The following is a 17,499-nucleotide window of genomic DNA, read 5'->3' as shown; positions in this document are numbered from 1 at the left end:
CATAATCTGGTTCATTTGAACAACAGGCTTATTTCCATAGCAATGGAGTATGAAATCTATACAGTAATAAGAACACTTGGATGTAGTCAACATTTCAAAACCTTTGGCGATTTTAGGGGATTATTAATCTTCAGAGTTTTACAAGTCCTCAAAAAGTACCTAGGCTTGAGTTTGTCCACTTAACAGCACATCCGCAAAACATTTCAGAAACGCGAGATCAAGAAACTAACTGGAAATTAAAATAATAACAGGCCTTATTCATTCCATTTATAAACATTTCCTTTCATATAAACTGCCTATAAAGGCTATGCGTGTGATGTGATGAGAACATATTTGCCTCTGCCCTTTTCTCTTCAGAGAACCTGTTGCTATCCACCAATCCATGTTGTGGTTCTAACGGCACTGAACTTGAACGTCACGGCCGAGCGCCACTAGCCTATTTTAGTAATCACACAACAACTTGACAGTTTAATTTAAATTTTATATTAATATAGGCCTACATGTTCTTTTTACTTTTTATTTTTTTTATGGGAATTTCCTGGTAAAATGAAGGTAAAAAAATATTATTTTATATTTTATTTTGCCTTTCCACGGACCACCTGCAGTACCCTCACGGACCACAGTTTGGGAATGGCCGATCTAAAACACATGTAAAAAAATGTATGCCCTATTATATTAACCAGTGGCCACTCTGTTCTCTAGACATGGACTTCAGCTTTGGTCTTAAAAATATAATGGTGTCATTGGCCCCAAAAAGTATTTGGACACGTTTTAAAATGTCGGAAAGTCATTGTATTTAATAACCAACTATCAAACCAAGTGGCATATATTCTGCTAACAACATAAAGCTAGACCTTTTATCAGAACACTTTTCGTTTCCATTTTCACAAAGACTTTAGAAGGACTTAAAAGATAGTTTTGTATGATGTAATTTCCTCTCAAGTTCACCACAGATGTAGTTCATCATATAAACTATGGACAACCTGAACATTTGTCCACCAGAATGTGTCAAAACACTTGTCTTAATACATGGTCAACATCAAATCCTATTTGTTGCAGGTGGTTGAAGTTTGAGGAGGATGTAGAGGATGGAGGAGATCGCTGGAGTAAGCCTTATGTCGCCACACTTTCCCTGCACAGCCTGTTTGAGTTACGGAGCTGCATTCTCAATGGCACTGTCATGCTGGACATGAGAGCAAACACCATTGAGGAGATAGCAGGTAACATTTGGCTGTTAGATAAACCCTTATATCTCAGCATGAACACAATGAACGTCTAAAAAAAATGATGGTCTCTCTGCTCCCAGACATGGTATTGGACAACATGGTGGCGTCCGAGCAGCTGGATGAGAGTTTGAGGGAGAAGGTGCGGGAAGCCATGATGAAGAGACATCACCACCAGAATGAGAAGAAGCTCAGCAATCGCATCCCGCTCGTACGCTCCTTCGCCGACATAGGCAAGAAACATTCAGACCCGCATTTGCTTGAGAGGAATGGTGAGATCTTTTGCTGTGCTTGACTTTCTTTCTAATATTAATTAGATTCTCTTAAATCCACTGCTTATTGATCTTTTGTTCCCACTCAAAAACAAGAGATTAAGGAAAGTAGGGGTGCATAGGGTCCTTGTGCCTGTGGCCAGCTGTTGTTAAAGACGTCCGGCAGGGAGTGTATGTGACTAGATGTTCCGTTTCTTCGGTGCTAAAACCATTGGATTTGAATGTGAAGTGCATGGTGCATTTCATTGACTGATTTCAGGCCTTTACTGTGTGCTGTGTTGGTTGCATTTCCTGTCTTTACTCACACTAAAAACTTTATCAATGAAGATCTCAAGTGATTTGTGTCGTCATGGTCAAGGCCTGTTCCACAAGAAATTCTTGAACCAGCTATGTGACAGAACAGTGGTGCTATACAGGAAATAATTATGGGTAATGTACTACAGTACATTATATATTTAATTATATTTTATAAATATAAATTTATTTATATCGTCTTGATGTCTAATTTTCATGAATGGTGACATCATACGGTATTATTAAAAATTTTTGGGTCGTAGGATTTAAAAAAATATATTTTAAAAATAAGAATTCTCATGCTCCACCATGGCTGCATTTCTTTCAATAAACATTATAGTAAAAACGGTAATATTACGAAATATTCTTAAAGGAGCCGTATGTAAGATTGTGGCCAAAACTGGTACTGCAATCACTTTTTACTGTAGAGCGGTGTATCCCCTCCCCCTCCCCCCTGACTCGAGGTTGCCAGATAGGCTGCAGGATCCAGCACGAATGTTTGTAGCTGCAGCTGTGGTAACTAGAGCTGAGCTGGCAACCCGGATGCCGAAACACTACTGACTTCGAGATTGGTAGATAGGTGGAGGGTGGCGCTTCAGGCCAAAACACAACATGACAACATCAACATCAGTTGAGAGCTACAACTTCACTTTTTAAATGACAATATCCTGGCCGGACTACTGCTGTCAGTAATATAAGTATTTGAAATGAACATGATTTCTTAATGTCTAGTGACATATCAGGGCCATTTTATGATTAATTGAAATACATTTCTTACATACAGCTCCTTTAATTTTTTATTATGAAAAATGCTTTTACTTTTTAACAATTTAAATTAAAATATTAATTTCTTAATATATATTTTTTTAAATGTTACTGACCCCAAACTTTTGAATAGTAGCTTACATACAAATGGTGATTTTTAATATACGTTGAGCAGAACTCAAACACCAAAATCTATTTTTAAACTGCTTGGATCATTTGGATTCAGTCATTCAGACAGACCTACTGAACTGAACAGTGCTCCTTCTTTTTTTGCTTCATAACTTGTATAGCAAAATATTATATTGATTAAATATAGTATTGGTATTAGTTGAGAGTGTTGCATTACAAAAATTGGCTCTGTTCTGAAATGCTTCTTGAGTGCTGCTTCTGTGAAACAGGCCTAGCTAGTTGAATGTGGGCTCTGTGATAGCAAACTACAAGCTAGCCTGATTTATTGAAATGTTGACGATCAGCGTGTGATGGTCATGTTTCTGGGTGTTGAATCGTGACTGATTTGCACTTTCCGTTCTTGCCGCCATCTCACGTCCTCACTTCACTCTAACCTTCCCAACTCCCTCATCTCAACATTTTTGCTTTTATTTTATTCACCAATGTTATTTTATTCCATCCGCAGTCTGTTTACTTTGTTTTCCTCTCCATACTTTTCCTCATCCTTTTTGACCTCCTGCACTGGTCCCATCAGGGGAGGGTCTCTCTGCCTCCCGTCTGTCCCTCCTTAGACGTACCTACTCCACCTCCACTCCCCCCAGCTCGCGCCGTCCCTCCAGAGACTCCCGCTGTTCCCGTTCCTCCATCATTTTCAACCTGCTTCTGCCCAGCGCCAACTCCACCCCTTCTGCCAGCCCTCAAAACACCCCCCCTACCGCCCACCGCGCTTCATCATCTCTCCGCTCCCCAGGACCCTCTCAGCAGGGGCCTGAGCTGCTGGTGGCGCGGGGAGAGAGAGAGGACATTCCAGAGGTCGTGGTGTTCCCGCCTGAGGAGGAGGAGGAACCGCAGTCACTATCTCTCACCACTCAGGATGAGAAGGTGGTTCATGACCCGAACAGGCTGGCACAGCAATTGTCCCTACCGCAGTCAGGCAAATATCCAGCCCATCAGCATGATGTGTCTCCTGCATGATACACTTGCTCAGCCTCACACTCTTTTTAGATTTGTCATGAGTGTTTGAGTCCAGAAAACTAATTACATTAGATTAGAAATGAATGTGCTACAGTGTGTCCTAAGTAGCAATGTGCAGTTTGAGTATTCAGTTTTTGATTATGGCACATACACTACTGTTACATTTATTTTATTTATTTAATTTTATTCAGTAAGATTTTATTCTTTTTTAAAAAGAAATGAATACTTGTATTCAGCATGGCTGCATTATATTGAGATTATTCATATATATATATATATATGAAAAAAGTATCATGCTTGCAGCTTTGCACAAAAATATTAAGCTGCACAACTCTGTTTTCAACATTGATGATAATAATAATAATAAGAAATGTTTCTTGAGCAGCAAATCAGCATACTAGAATGATTTTTGTAGGATCATGTGACACAGTAATAATGATTCAGCTTTGCCATCACTTAAATTATATTTTAAACCATAATAAAATAGAAAACAGTTATTTTAAATTGTAATATTTCACAATATTACTATTGATTCTTCTCTTTTGATCAAATAAATGCAGACTTTGTGAGCTTTCAAAACCCAAATCTTACTGGCCCCAAACTTTTGAAAAGTTAAAATATATATATATATAAAGAAATGAATGTATAATATAAAATGAATAATGTAAATGTAAACCTGAAATCTCTCACCAACATCTCGCTAAATTCAAACTTCAGCAGGAAAGTGTACGTGTGTGTGTGTGTGTGTGTGTTTATACATTAAAAAAGCTTGCATTTTAACCATAAAATATATTATTATATAAATATATTAACATAAAATATATTTAAAATCTATATATTTTTCATTCATTATAAACCCAAATCTGCAGTCATACATTAAAATCAATTGTATTAGTCAGTAAAAACAATCTGATTATGTAATACACGCTACTATCAAAACATTACCTCCAACACTCTCACATTCTCTCCTGTCTCTTTCTGACCTGTCTCAGTCCCACTTTTCCCTCTCTCACCCGAAGTATTTGAATGTCTTCTTGTGTCACGCCGTGTCCCCACAGGTTTTTCTTGAGTTTCACCATGTCCAGTCAATCAGATGTTTTAAAAAGAGCTTGACTACCCATATCAGACATTTAAACTTGGTACCCTGTTTTATCTTTCCCTGAGAACGCAGACGTGTATACAGAACATCCAGTAGCAGCATCTGCAGTGCTCATGTGTTCTCTTTGATGTTTTATATCGTTTTTTTTTTTTTAGACCAGACTTTTAAGCATTCTTCAATGTCATGAAGTACAGTGGCCTCAAAAAGTGTTTATATTTGCACCTCTGACATATTTATTTTTTATTATTAATACTACTGTCTGGGTTTGTTAAAAGTCTTCCACAATCGATGAGGGCACAGGGTTCTGTTCTAGCTATTGGAGCATATGCACACAAGAAACCAGATCAATAAAACAAATCACCACAAATTAAGAAAACTATAAAGGGTGGTAGTACCTCACAGTTGCTAATAAATGATGTCATGCTGAGGAGCAGAAAGCTTCCCGTGACACTTTAGGTCATTGGCCTCTTGGAATACACTTCAAGTGTAAACTGAGCCTGTTGAAATGGGAGTGGGTGATGTCATGGAGTTGCTCCATGTTGCACATTGCTGCGTTCATGTTGGCAGAATGTGCAGCTCGCGTGCTCACAAACCTCCGTTCTGAGTGCCTGACCAGGCTCTAGCAAGGAGGCAGTGACATTAAACAATTGCAATGGCTGATTTCCATTCCGTGTGTTTACAGGGAAGACCATAGAAGGAGGGTCATTTTGCTCCCTTTATTTTTAAGTTAGCATGACGTCAAGCGGCAGGCTCAGATAGCAGGAGAGTTTGTTTCCATGAAATGTCACCCCGGGCCTACACAGTTTTACTGTGCCTCTTTATGGATATTGGGAGATGTTTTCGATCGCTGTGTGAAGCTAAAATCCTCACAGAAGCCAGGAACAGTTCATGGTGACCTCATTCAATGCTTTAGCCTTAATACTCTCCTCAAATAAACTCATCCTGTCATTCCATAAAAAAGGTTTGATTTCTATCCAACAAAATCTGTGGGTTGGAAAATCTGAAAGATCACTTTCTAAACGTTTAAAAATTCAACCTTACAGCATAGCATCCACGAGCGTACACACTGCTGTGTGATGTTTTCCAGAAAGCATGTGACTTGCTCTGCATGTCCACACACTAGACCACACAATAAGTGTGCAGTTAACCTTTCCTGCATATTAAAGCTCAACACACATATAACACTGTCCTCCACCACTTTCCTTTTTTTTTTTTATCCCAACAGGTCTCCTTGCATCCCCCCAGTCGGCCCCGGGGAACCTGGAGAACAGTAAGCCCAGTGAAAGCCGTATGAATGGCTCTGGTGGCAGCCGGGAAAACAGCACTGTGGACTTTAGCAAGGTGAGCTTCCTCTGCAACACATCCTAATGTAAATGTTGTGGATAGGCATCACTTAAAGGAATAGTTCAACAATGACATTTGTCATTTATTTTCTCATAATTTGTCTCTCTTGGCTTTGGAACATAATAGAAGATCTTGGACAGGAACGTTCATGCTATTTTCCATGCTACTAAAGTGCACAGTGACCAGGGGCTGCCAAGCTCCCCAAAAACACCAACCTAAAAACACAGTATTTATATTACACGATGTCAAAAATATTTTTCAAATGATCATGAGACCTACATTATTTCTAGTTCATCTACCTATTGTCTTTTAACTCTTATAAAAGAAACTGTGGCATGTATAATTTCTTGATCCCAGTGATTCATAGGAAGCCTGTTTGTGAAATATTTGTTGGATAAGAAGGATGGTTTTACCTGTTTTAATATTTAAAAGCACTGTGAATAATGCTTTGTGTAATTTGAAGCACTTGTGGACTTATAACTCTTTTCCCACCATTGGCGGAATTTTCGGACTTTCCGTTTTTCACTGTTATATGGTAGGGTGCGCTATTATACATATTGTGTATATGTACACGTATACGTTGATTATCCTGATCAAAACACAAGCGAAGAAGAAACTGAAACAAGCAATATTATGTAATTTTATGCATATGTAAAATAACGTGATCACCAACATTTATGAGCATATAAATCAAAACTGCCTAATGTTACTGAATGAAATGTCGACCCAGGACGAGGTATCGGACTGTACAAGCATTAGGGGTGTTGTTGGACTAGATCTACTCCATCAATGTTTTGATCATCGTTCTGAATCCGATCTGGATGTAGTATTTGACAGTTGTACTCTAAAAATTTTATAATTTTTTATAAATACAATCGTTTTATTACAGTAGTAATATATTTATTTTGTTTATTTTTTATTTAATAATAAAAATGTAATCACAATATATTTTGCAGCCCTACAAACAAGCACAGCAAACCTGGAGCTCTTAAAAACACATTTTAAATCACAATTTAAATAGCTTTTTTTTTTTTTTCAGAGAATTTTTTCAGCCCTAGGTTTTGTTTTTTGTTATCAGTCTCAGAGAATGTATATCAAATATAGGCCATTATCTTGTTCTCTGCTTTAAAATATAAATAATTATCAGCCAAAATTCCATATCAGCTCTTAACCGTTTCGGAGAGATTGTTTTCACCACCAACACTTTTGTTCAAATGTCACAATATAATTCAGGCTTTTCATGGAGGTTGAAGTGAAGGATGGAGGTACAATTTGTTTGTACAACGGTGCAAAAAGATTTTTGAAGTGGACCCCTGGGCAAATTTTTTATAGCATTTTTTAAATGCATCAGATTACCTGTTTAATTAATGGAAGGAGACAGTTCTGAACATAAGTCTCATGGCAAGATGGGTGGTATATTCAGAGCACTGAACACTCTCCATGTCTGTCTGGTTGGTATCAGGACAGCCAATCCTTTTTTCACTGTAGTTGCAGCTCTCTGGGAAGGGGCAGCAAAAGGCCTACAGTAAGTCTCTCATCATTATAACTGTCTTCCAGTGTGTCGTCATCGAGTGCTTCATGAGGTTGTGTTTGTGGCTCTGATCTTCTGTGATGTGTTCTTGAGTGGTTAACCATGTTTTGATTACCGTATTGTGTGTCGTGATAAGTGATGTTTGAAGTGTCTTGCGAAAAGGAACAATGTTTCTGTTTTAATGTTGCAGTACTTCACAATGGAAAATGCAAAAACTTCAAAATCTCTGTCCTTAATATGGTCATTTTATTAGCAATATACTTGTGGGATGTTAACGCAGGTTAGTTTTGGGGTGAGTCCAAAATAGTGTGTTTTTATTTAATTCTTTATGTGATATTATTGTAAAGTGTTACTATAATATTATATGTTTTAATTTGTTAACATTAGTTAATGCATTAGGTATAAGGCAGTGAAAAACTATTTTTAATGTTAATTTCAACTGTTCATTGTTAATTTATATTCTTTTTCATTAATACATCTAGATTAATGCATGCTGTAAAACCTAGAATAAGTGCTGTAAAAGTATTTATTTTATGACACCGAATGCATTTGCTAATGTTAAGAATTTAAAGCTTATTTTAAAGTGTCTTCAGTATTCTATTATGTTGCAAATGAGTTGATACTTATTTTACTACATATTTATTTACTTGTTTATACCCTCTAAATGTTTTTTTTTTTTAAATGTTCATTATCATTATCACTATTGATGCTGTATTGTATTGCATCTGTTGTTGCCAGTAGGGTGACAAAGAGAGGCTCTGCTTGAAGTTGCTGTTGAAACATAGAGAAGTATTGGTTTAAACAAATTCTCACGGTCATAGTTTCATTATGACAGCTTCGTTTCAAAATAACACAGAAACCCTAGACTGAAATGCGATTGAAACCTGTTTTTTAACGAATGTTCACCTGTCTTGGAAGAAGTTAGACGATGTTTTTTGGGTGTTAAAAGTACCTGGGTTTTTCAATAGCTTATTTTCATTCTGCAATTGATCCTCAACTTCAGATGACGTCCTATTTTGTTAGGAGTTAGGTGACATCTTCCCATGTATACTGATCCTGGTTAGAAAAACGTGACTCGCTAAGAGAAAAAAACATTTCTCCAGACTGAACTGGTCTACATTCTGCTGTCCTGTGGATTGTGAAATATCACTTTTCTCTCACATGTCAGTGGTTTGGTATATTAGCTGGTTGTGTAATTGTTGCTTTTGTTCATTGTCAATGGTTTATCATAGAATTGTTTCTCAAGATTTATTTTTCTGCGTTTCATAGTGTATGTGAAGTGTCATTGATAACCATGTTAAACTGGCTTAACCAGAGTTTGGCAGAAATTTAGTTCCTGAAGACTTGAAACCTTTTAATTACTGCATGATAACCGGAAATAAAGAACCACATCACTAGATTAAACTAGTTTGATTTCCTGGTCTGGTTTTTGTAATACTGTGGAATGTGGTTTAAAGCCCAAAGTATACTTTACGTGTACTGTACGTGCAGATCGCACATGTGCATTGAATTTGTTTTGCACTAATCAGTTGTTCCATAAGTTGGCAACTCTGACCTGGGCCATTTTTCACAGTAGAAAACTAAACGAAAGAGACGGAACAACAAAACAATACCAGAGACTGCAACAACAATAGACGCCCAGATTGACAAGCGATTGTGTGAGGGTGTTATGAGATAGCTGCAACTTTAGTTTAAAAGAATACAAAGACATTTGTATTGGTTATAACTTCTGGAGAAAAATAGCAGAGACACTGGAAAAATATGAAACATTCTTGAGTGCATGTGTCAACTGCCTGCGTAGTAATGCATTCAAAATGTAAAAATATACAATCTACTTGACTTTACTGCAAAAATATGCATTCTTGCAATTCAGGAGGTTATGCTGTGACGTATCGATCTTTTACTGGTCACACGTCTTCACGTGATACGAATTTGCATCAATTTTGCCCAATTGAAAATTGAACTTTGGAATGCTGTGAAATGCGAAATCGTCCATTGAATATGGTCTTATTATTGGGAGATAGGATGGTTTGTGACTCTACCATTGGAGAAAGTGTAACTGGTAACTTGGATCATGTGTGCCTTCATAACCATTCACACCTTGACGTCTTTGAATTTTGTTCAGAGTTGTGCGACAGTTGATCACTGTTTGTGAATACCATAGAAATAAATGAGAAGTGCCGTATACTGAATCATACCTGTTGCGCAATTGTCTGTGACTTCTTTTTCAAAACAGCATTTTTTGTTGTTGTAAACTCAAAAAAATAAACCAATCCAAAATTAATGTTTAAGAGCAAACATGTTGAAGATTAGCAAATGGGCCGTCGATTCATTAAATGATAAACTGTTTTTCCACAAAAGCAGTTTTTTTTTTCAGCGCAGTAAAGCCTCTCCTCCATTGACATCCATTAAAAAAAATTATCAGATAAAAAAATTCACATCACGTGAGGACGTGTGACGAGTAGTATATCAATACGTCACGGCATGACCAATTTTGCTGAATTAAAATAATTATTTTTGCAGTAAAGCTGTAGATTGTATTGTATATTTTTTTTATGTATTACTATTTGTTATATTTTGTATTCATGTTTATAAAAAAGATGCTGCAGAGCACGACGTCATACCACGACAGTTGCAGTGTCCAAGGAATTTTGCATGCTCAAAGTCTAGTGTGACCGCGGCTTTAACAGGCGTTACACTTTTTTTGCTAACCTTGCAGGCTTGCCTTCAAGTGGCTTTGTTTTCGCATGAGCATGCGTTTCCGGTCTGACGCATTCGCATGCGTATGAATGGAAGTCAGTTGAACAAAATGTGTAGTGTGACGGCATCCCTGTATACTTTGGGCTTTATGCTGCTTTCACATGCTATCATCAAATTTCCTACTTCCCTCTTCTGAAGTTGTGATTATGAGCTTGTCGCGTTCAAGTGCTTTGTTGTTGGAAAGAACGGGAATCATAGAGGAGACCAGGTTTATTTTTGCCTGTTTAATGGGACAGTCGTATTACAGCCAAATTATATATTTAGCATCTCATTCATTGACAACCATTTACATATTCTAATAGGCTGTTTTCACTGTATATAAAACATACAATGAGCTTCAAATGATTATTCATATATGTAAATATGCACTAGTTTAAAGACAAGATAAGGCGATGTTGAATACCAGTCACAGTCACAGCAGAAATCATTCTCCCCTCCGCCATGTTTAAAGTTTATGGCATGTCCAACTCGGGGAATTGGGCATCAAAATTATCCCCAAGCTTTGCGATTTGGGAGGTCGTTCATGTGCAATTATTAACTAGGAAACTCGTAATTACGATAATCCCGATAGTATGTGAAGGCAGCATTACTCCAACTGCACACTCCCAGCAAACCAATAACCATTCTTGAGGTTCATGAAGAAACACACAAACGTCTAAGGTCAGCATTATGTACCTGATCTTTACATTTTTGTGCTCTTAAGGTGGACATGAATTTCATGAAGAAAATTCCTCCAGGCGCCGAGGCTTCGAATGTTTTGGTGGGGGAAGTTGATTTCCTTGAGCGTCCAATCATTGCCTTCATCCGTCTCTCACCTGCTGTTCTTCTCACTGGACTGACCGAAGTTCCTGTTCCAACAAGGTAGCGCTCAAGCACCCCTGAAAACATAACTTGCATTTACATAAATGCACATAAATAACACCCCTCGTACCCCAGGGAGACTTCAGTAGGTTTCTTCCTATGGTATGTATGTGAAGCCTTTTATGCAATCTTTTCTTGCAGTTTTATTTATTTCCTCAACTTATTTACAGGTTTCTCTTCTTGCTGTTGGGACCTTTCGGTAAAGGGGGCCAATACCATGAGATTGGCAGGTCTATAGCTACTTTAATGACAGATGAGGTGAGGCTTCTCCCTTGAACAATGCTGTATTTCTTAGTCTGTGTTCCTGTAGCTCAAACAGTAGAGCATGCCCCTAGCAACGTCAAGGTAGTGGGTTCAATTCCCATGACCTGAAAAAAATGTATACCTTGATTACAATGCAAGTCACCTTGATTAAAAGCATCTGTAAAATGCATAAATGTAAATATAATTTTATTTGAATGAATACAATGCTGTGAGAGATAAAGTACACCCCATTCAATAATAAGTTGTATTGTCTTAAGTTTTAGGGCATGTCAAATTTTTTACAACCTTTGCATCTTGCAAATTACGATTATGTTGTAATTACCGTAACGATTCTGAACTAAAAAGCCTTCACGTGCTGCCCACAAGTGTATGGCTCCGACCTTAGTTGAACAATTGATGACAAGTTACTCTACAGTTCAGCATATTGGACAGACTTTTGAACCTCACAGCCTCGATTTCATTAAATATGGCATCTACCCTGACAAAGGTCCATAAAGATAGGATAAACTAACCCTGCTTTAAGCCTTCAGTAGCATTTTAATTGTGTTCAGAAGAACCTCTGTTCAGAGTAAGTAAAAAAAAAAAAAACACTTTTATTCAGCAAGGATGCATTAAATTGGTCAAAAGTGACCGTAAAGACATAATGTTACAAAAGATTTCTATTTCGATAGATAAACGATGGTTCTTTGAACTTTTTATACATCAAATAATGTATCATGCTTTCCTCAAAAATATTAAACAGCACCAGTTTTCAACATTGACAATAATAAGAAATGCTTCTTGAGCACCAAACCAGCATATTAGAATGATTTCTAAAGGAAATCACTGAAGACTGGAGTAATGATGCTGAAAATTCAGCTTTGCATCACAGCAATACATTACACTTTAAAATATGTGTGAAAAGTGAAATTTCACAATATTACTGTTTTTACTATATTTTTGATCAAATTATTAAAGCCTTGGTGAGCTAAAGAGACTTTCAAAAAACATTAAACCCCAAACTTTTGATCTATATTGTATGAGATGATTTTGAAGGATGCTCAGACTGTCTTTGCTCATAATCACAAATTTAGGATTGCAGCAGTTCCATTTACGTCTGCATAATTGCATGCTCATGCCTTCTCTAACACCATGACAGATCTTTCATGATGTAGCGTACAAAGCCAAAGACAGGAATGACCTTCTGTCAGGCATAGATGAGTTCTTGGACCAGGTGACAGTGCTGCCTCCAGGAGAATGGGACCCCACGATACGAATCGAGCCGCCTAAGAGCGTCCCGTCTCAGGTAATCATCGCCTGAGAGATATGGAGTTGGGGCTGTTGTAGAGTAATGGTTATGGCTCAGAGGTGGTAACCAGAAGGTTGTTGGTTTAATCTCTGAGAGAAGCCAGCCATGAGCCACAGGGTTAACAGGGTGATGTTGTTGCTCTTTTTTTAGCCTCTTACATTTTGTTGTTTCAATTTCATGGCTGCAGGAGAAGAGAAAGATGCCTTCCATGCCTAATGGCTCTGCTCCACTATCAGAGATTATCAATGAAGAGGAACACCACACTGGACCTGAACTCAAGAGGACAGGACGGTCAGAGATAGTACAACCTCCATCACTTATATACTGCACACTCTTTTACACACATCACCCATATTATAAGTTGGTCATAAAAGTTGGTCACTTTTTGTATGTTTTTGGATTCATATGAGGCTTCAGAATTGAGATTCTGTCATGTATGATTCCTAAATATGGCTGATGGGTTTATATAAATGACATGCTTAGATGTGTTGTGCTCTTACATTAAGCCATTAAGGTATCTGGACTTTAAGGACATGCGAATGAATGCGTGTCAAAGCTGAACCCTGTTGATCACAGTGTTAGAGAGAGAGAGAGAGAGAGGGTAATGTTGGATTTACTTAAGTCTCTTTTGATGAAGGAGGACCTTATTATAAACGCATTAAGTGGAGGGGGGTAAAAAAAAAAAATCATGGTGCAAATTATCTAAGCCTTTCATGTCGGAGGTATTGAATAAAGGCAGTAGATTTAACAGTGGCGCCCCTCTGATGTGCAGCTTAAGTGGCCGGCCAGAGACGGTTGTGTAAGAGTGCCGTTCATTAAGACGTGTTTTAAGAGCCCCAAAGCGCTCTGAAAATACAGCTCACCCAAACAGCCATTAGAACAAAATGAGAAATAATATAATTTTCAAATGCAGTGACTTTATATAGTTAACTCCACTGTCATTACCAACAGTGATGCTTATTTTCTATTTTATTATAAGGAAGTGTGTATGTTTACTTTTAAATAACAACACTTATTCTTGTTGTTTGTTGACATCTTCAAATTATTATTTATTTTACTCACTGCTTGTGTAAATATGAATTTTTTTATCATTCAATTGTCACAGGATATTCGGGGGTCTGGTGCTAGATGTGAGGCGGAAAGCTCCGTTTTACTGGAGAGATGTGAAGGACGCTATCAGCCTGCAGTGTTTGGCTTCCATCCTTTTCCTCTATTGCGCCTGCATGTCCCCTGTCATCACCTTCGGAGGCCTTCTGGGTGAAGCCACCAAAAACAACATAGTGAGTCAGACTTGTAGACTTGGCTCTGCCTGGAAAGATCAATGGAGGATTAAAGCTCTGAGAGTAGCCCTTTCCTGTGCCTTAAATATTTAATTTCTACTTCCACAGAATGCTGTTTTCTTTGCTTGAAACTCTCCCACAGTTTGATGACAATCCTTATGTCTGCGTTTGTTTTAGAGTGCCATTGAGTCTCTGTTTGGAGCTTCACTGACCGGTGTGGCCTTCTCTCTGTTTTCTGGTCAGCCTCTCACTATCCTGGGCAGCACTGGGCCAGTTCTAGTATTTGAGAAAATTCTTTTTAAGTTCTGCAGGTGAGAGAGACTCACTTTCAATAGAGTGTCACTCCTTTCTCCTTATTCTGTACCTCAGGCATTATTCTCAAATGATATAATTTGCCATTAGTGACTGTATATATATGTGTATGTATGTATGTATGTATGTGTCTGTGTGTGTTTATTTTATGTTTGTTTATAAGAAATAGATTTTTATTGCAGTATTACAATCTATTAATTCAGTTCAAACGGTTTATCTTAATGAATCAATTCAGTTTATATCGCTGACAAACTCATGATTTAATGAAATTTCAGCACTCAGATGTTTATATGAAATATCAGCACTAACCGTTTGTACAAATGATTGGCTTGTAACAAACTATTGTATAAAAAAGTTTTAAATTAAGTGTGACTTAATTGTTACAGTCATAGTGAAGTCATTGCTTGGCATTTCATCAACAACCCATTAAAAAAGTTTTAGTAAAGAGTAAATACTACTCATTCTGTTCAGATTGTTTTCTCTTAGGATAGGCTGATTTTTAAACCATACATACCGTGGCGCCATCTACTGGTGCAGAAAAGAGTTGGCGCAGCGCTCTGGAGATACAAAACACATTTAAAGGGATACTCCACTTTTTTTGGAAACAGGCTCATTTTACAACTCCCCCAGAGTTAAACAGTTGAGTTTTACTGTTTTCGAATCCATTCAGCCGATCTCCGGGTCTGGGGGTCCCACTTTTAGCATAGCTTAGCATAATGAATTGAACCGGACAAGACCATTAGCATCTCTCTCAAAAAAATGAACAAAGAGTTTCGATATTTTTCCTATTTAAAACTTGACTCTTCTGTAGTTACATCGTGTACTAAGACCGACGGAAAATGAAAAGTTACGATTTTCTAGGCTGATGTGGCTAGGAACTATACTCTCATTCCTGCGTAATAATCAAGAAACTTTGCTGCCGTACCATGGGTGAAGCAGGCGTAATGATATGACGCAGCGCATGCCGCCTGATAATAGGCTACTGAGCTGGGGACTATTATCAGGTGCTGCGTCATATCATTGAATGGATTGAATGGCTGAATGGATTCGAAAACGGTAAAACTCAACTGTTTAACTCTGGGGGAGTTGTAAAATGAGCCTATTTCCAAAAAAAGTGGAGTATCCCTTTAAGTTCAGCATAGCCTCATTTTAATCCTACTTGTTTAATCCTACTGTTTGAAGTGTTTAAATATGCATCATTTGCTTGGCTTGGTTCTATATTGAAGTTAAGAAAAACACATTGCTGATTACATGAATAATCCAGACAGTAGAAGATATTTATATTTCTTCATTTAGCAGATGCCTTTACAAAGAGCAACTTATAACATGTCTATTTGTCTCTCTACAGTGACTACAATCTGTCCTACCTCCCTCTGCGCACTAGCATTGGCCTGTGGACGGCCTTCTTGTGCCTTGTGCTGGTTGCCACAGATGCCAGCTCTCTGGTGTGCTATATAACAAGATTCACAGAGGAAGCCTTCGCTGCTCTCATCTGCATCATTTTCATCTATGAGGCCTTGGAGAAACTCTTCCAACTGGGGGAGATGTACCCTATCAACATGCATGACAATTTGGACAACCTCACATTTTACACGTAAGGAAGTATTTAACTTAGTGTATAAATAGACCATATATTCAGAGGCTAGATTAAAAATAAACTTGGCCCATTAATTCTAATTATTTAATATTTTTCCCTCAGATGTCAGTGTTCCCCTCCAGCCAATACCACAGAGGAGATGGTACAGGCATGGAATCAGTCAGGGTTTACTCCTGAGACCATTAACTGGAGTGAGCTTAATGTGAAAGTAAGCATTTCATATTTTCAGACTACGTCTTTTAACATGAAATACTATTAACGGCATTTACACATTTAATTAACATTTAAATTTTTTCAATGTTTTCTGTCCAATTTCAAAAGACATCAGAATAGGTGTCCAGTTGCCAGATTCTCGTTTATTAGTAAATGATGACTAAACTACTCCTTAACAGCATATTTATTTCTAAATCAAATCTATTTGGAACCTTTAATAAAAGTAAAATAATTGTAAATGTTTCGTTCAATAGAATTTCTTGATCATCGAAGCTTGACCTGTTTAAAATATCACCTAAAAAGGAAACACTATATGCATTTATATTTCATTTAATAAAAAACAATGAATTTTTAAAAGATTTTAAAAATGCATTTGTATCTGTATCTAAATAAATGACATCTTTAATTATTATTTGTTGTAATTGTCATTTTCTCCCTCTCTTTAAAGGATTGCAAGGTACTCCATGGCGAGTTTGTGGGTCCTGCTTGTGGATATAATGGCCCGTACATCCCTGATGTATTGTTCTGGTCGGTCATTCTCTTCTTCACCACTTTCTTCCTGTCATCCTTCCTCAAGCAGTTCAAGACCAAGCGATATTTCCCCACTAAGGTCAGTAGAGTCATTCCTCCACCTGACCATGTGCTGATACAGTGTCATTTACTCTAACGATTAGTTTCCATCCTCTACAGGTTCGCTCTTCCATCAGTGACTTTGCAGTTTTTCTAACCATCATGATTATGGCCTTGGTTGATTACTTGGTGGGCATCCCCTCTCCTAAACTACATGTCCCAGATAGATTTGAGGTACTATGAATGGTATTTTCTATTATTTTTATTTTTTTGTTCATCGTAATCTGATGAGTCGTTAAACTCAATGCAAGAAAACATGTTTGGCTGGTTTTAGGGTTTTTGGACTTTTGACCTTTGTTTCCACTCCCCCAAATTTGCTCCATGTTTATTTTACTAAGAAAAGTTGTGTCAATATTTCTCAGAGAAGTTACTTATGCAGCTTTATATCTCCAAAAAGAGTTGCAATGAGTGTATCATCATCTGAATGGTCAAATTTGTTGTAAGCAGCCCAAAACAAACAGAAAACACACTTAGCAGGGTGTAGTTGACTCTAAAACCACCCCAGCTGTTTCTGTTGTCTGTTATCATGCTGGGCTTTGACTATTGATTTAACCTCTCTTGTCCTGTTTTTCTATAAAGCCTGCCAAGACCAAATACATTAACATTGCCATATTCAATAACAT

At 37.5% G+C, this 17,499-nt stretch overlaps 1 protein-coding gene across 5 annotated transcripts in view; it reads left to right on the top strand.

The window, feature by feature from the left end:
- slc4a7 (solute carrier family 4 member 7) overlaps positions 1-17,499 on the top strand; it is a 48,108-nt gene that overhangs the window by 19,075 nt on the left and 11,534 nt on the right. For 4 of the 5 annotated variants that reach the window (XM_084384972.1, XM_084384973.1, XM_084384971.1 and 1 more), the window contains exons 5-17: positions 1,060-1,220; positions 1,307-1,495; positions 6,022-6,137; positions 11,135-11,292; positions 11,463-11,550; positions 12,695-12,841; positions 13,032-13,135; positions 13,950-14,124; positions 14,302-14,435; positions 15,785-16,030; positions 16,136-16,241; positions 16,695-16,856; positions 16,937-17,050. In XM_084384972.1, the coding sequence (XP_084241098.1) occupies positions 1,060-1,220; positions 1,307-1,495; positions 6,022-6,137; positions 11,135-11,292; positions 11,463-11,550; positions 12,695-12,841; positions 13,032-13,135; positions 13,950-14,124; positions 14,302-14,435; positions 15,785-16,030; positions 16,136-16,241; positions 16,695-16,856; positions 16,937-17,050 (1,900 nt within the window). Of the gene's footprint in view, positions 1-1,059; positions 1,221-1,306; positions 1,496-3,257; positions 3,657-6,021; positions 6,138-11,134; positions 11,293-11,462; positions 11,551-12,694; positions 12,842-13,031; positions 13,136-13,949; positions 14,125-14,301; positions 14,436-15,784; positions 16,031-16,135; positions 16,242-16,694; positions 16,857-16,936; positions 17,051-17,499 lie in introns of all 5 variants that reach the window. The other variant, XM_084384974.1, reaches the window with a different exon arrangement.

Source organism: Rutilus rutilus (genome assembly GCF_951802725.1).
Source record: "Rutilus rutilus genome assembly, chromosome: 17".
NCBI lineage: Eukaryota > Metazoa > Chordata > Actinopteri > Cypriniformes > Leuciscidae > Rutilus > Rutilus rutilus.
The sequence above is the reverse complement of the archived record's forward strand: the minus strand, read 5'-3'. Positions and strand labels throughout refer to the sequence as shown.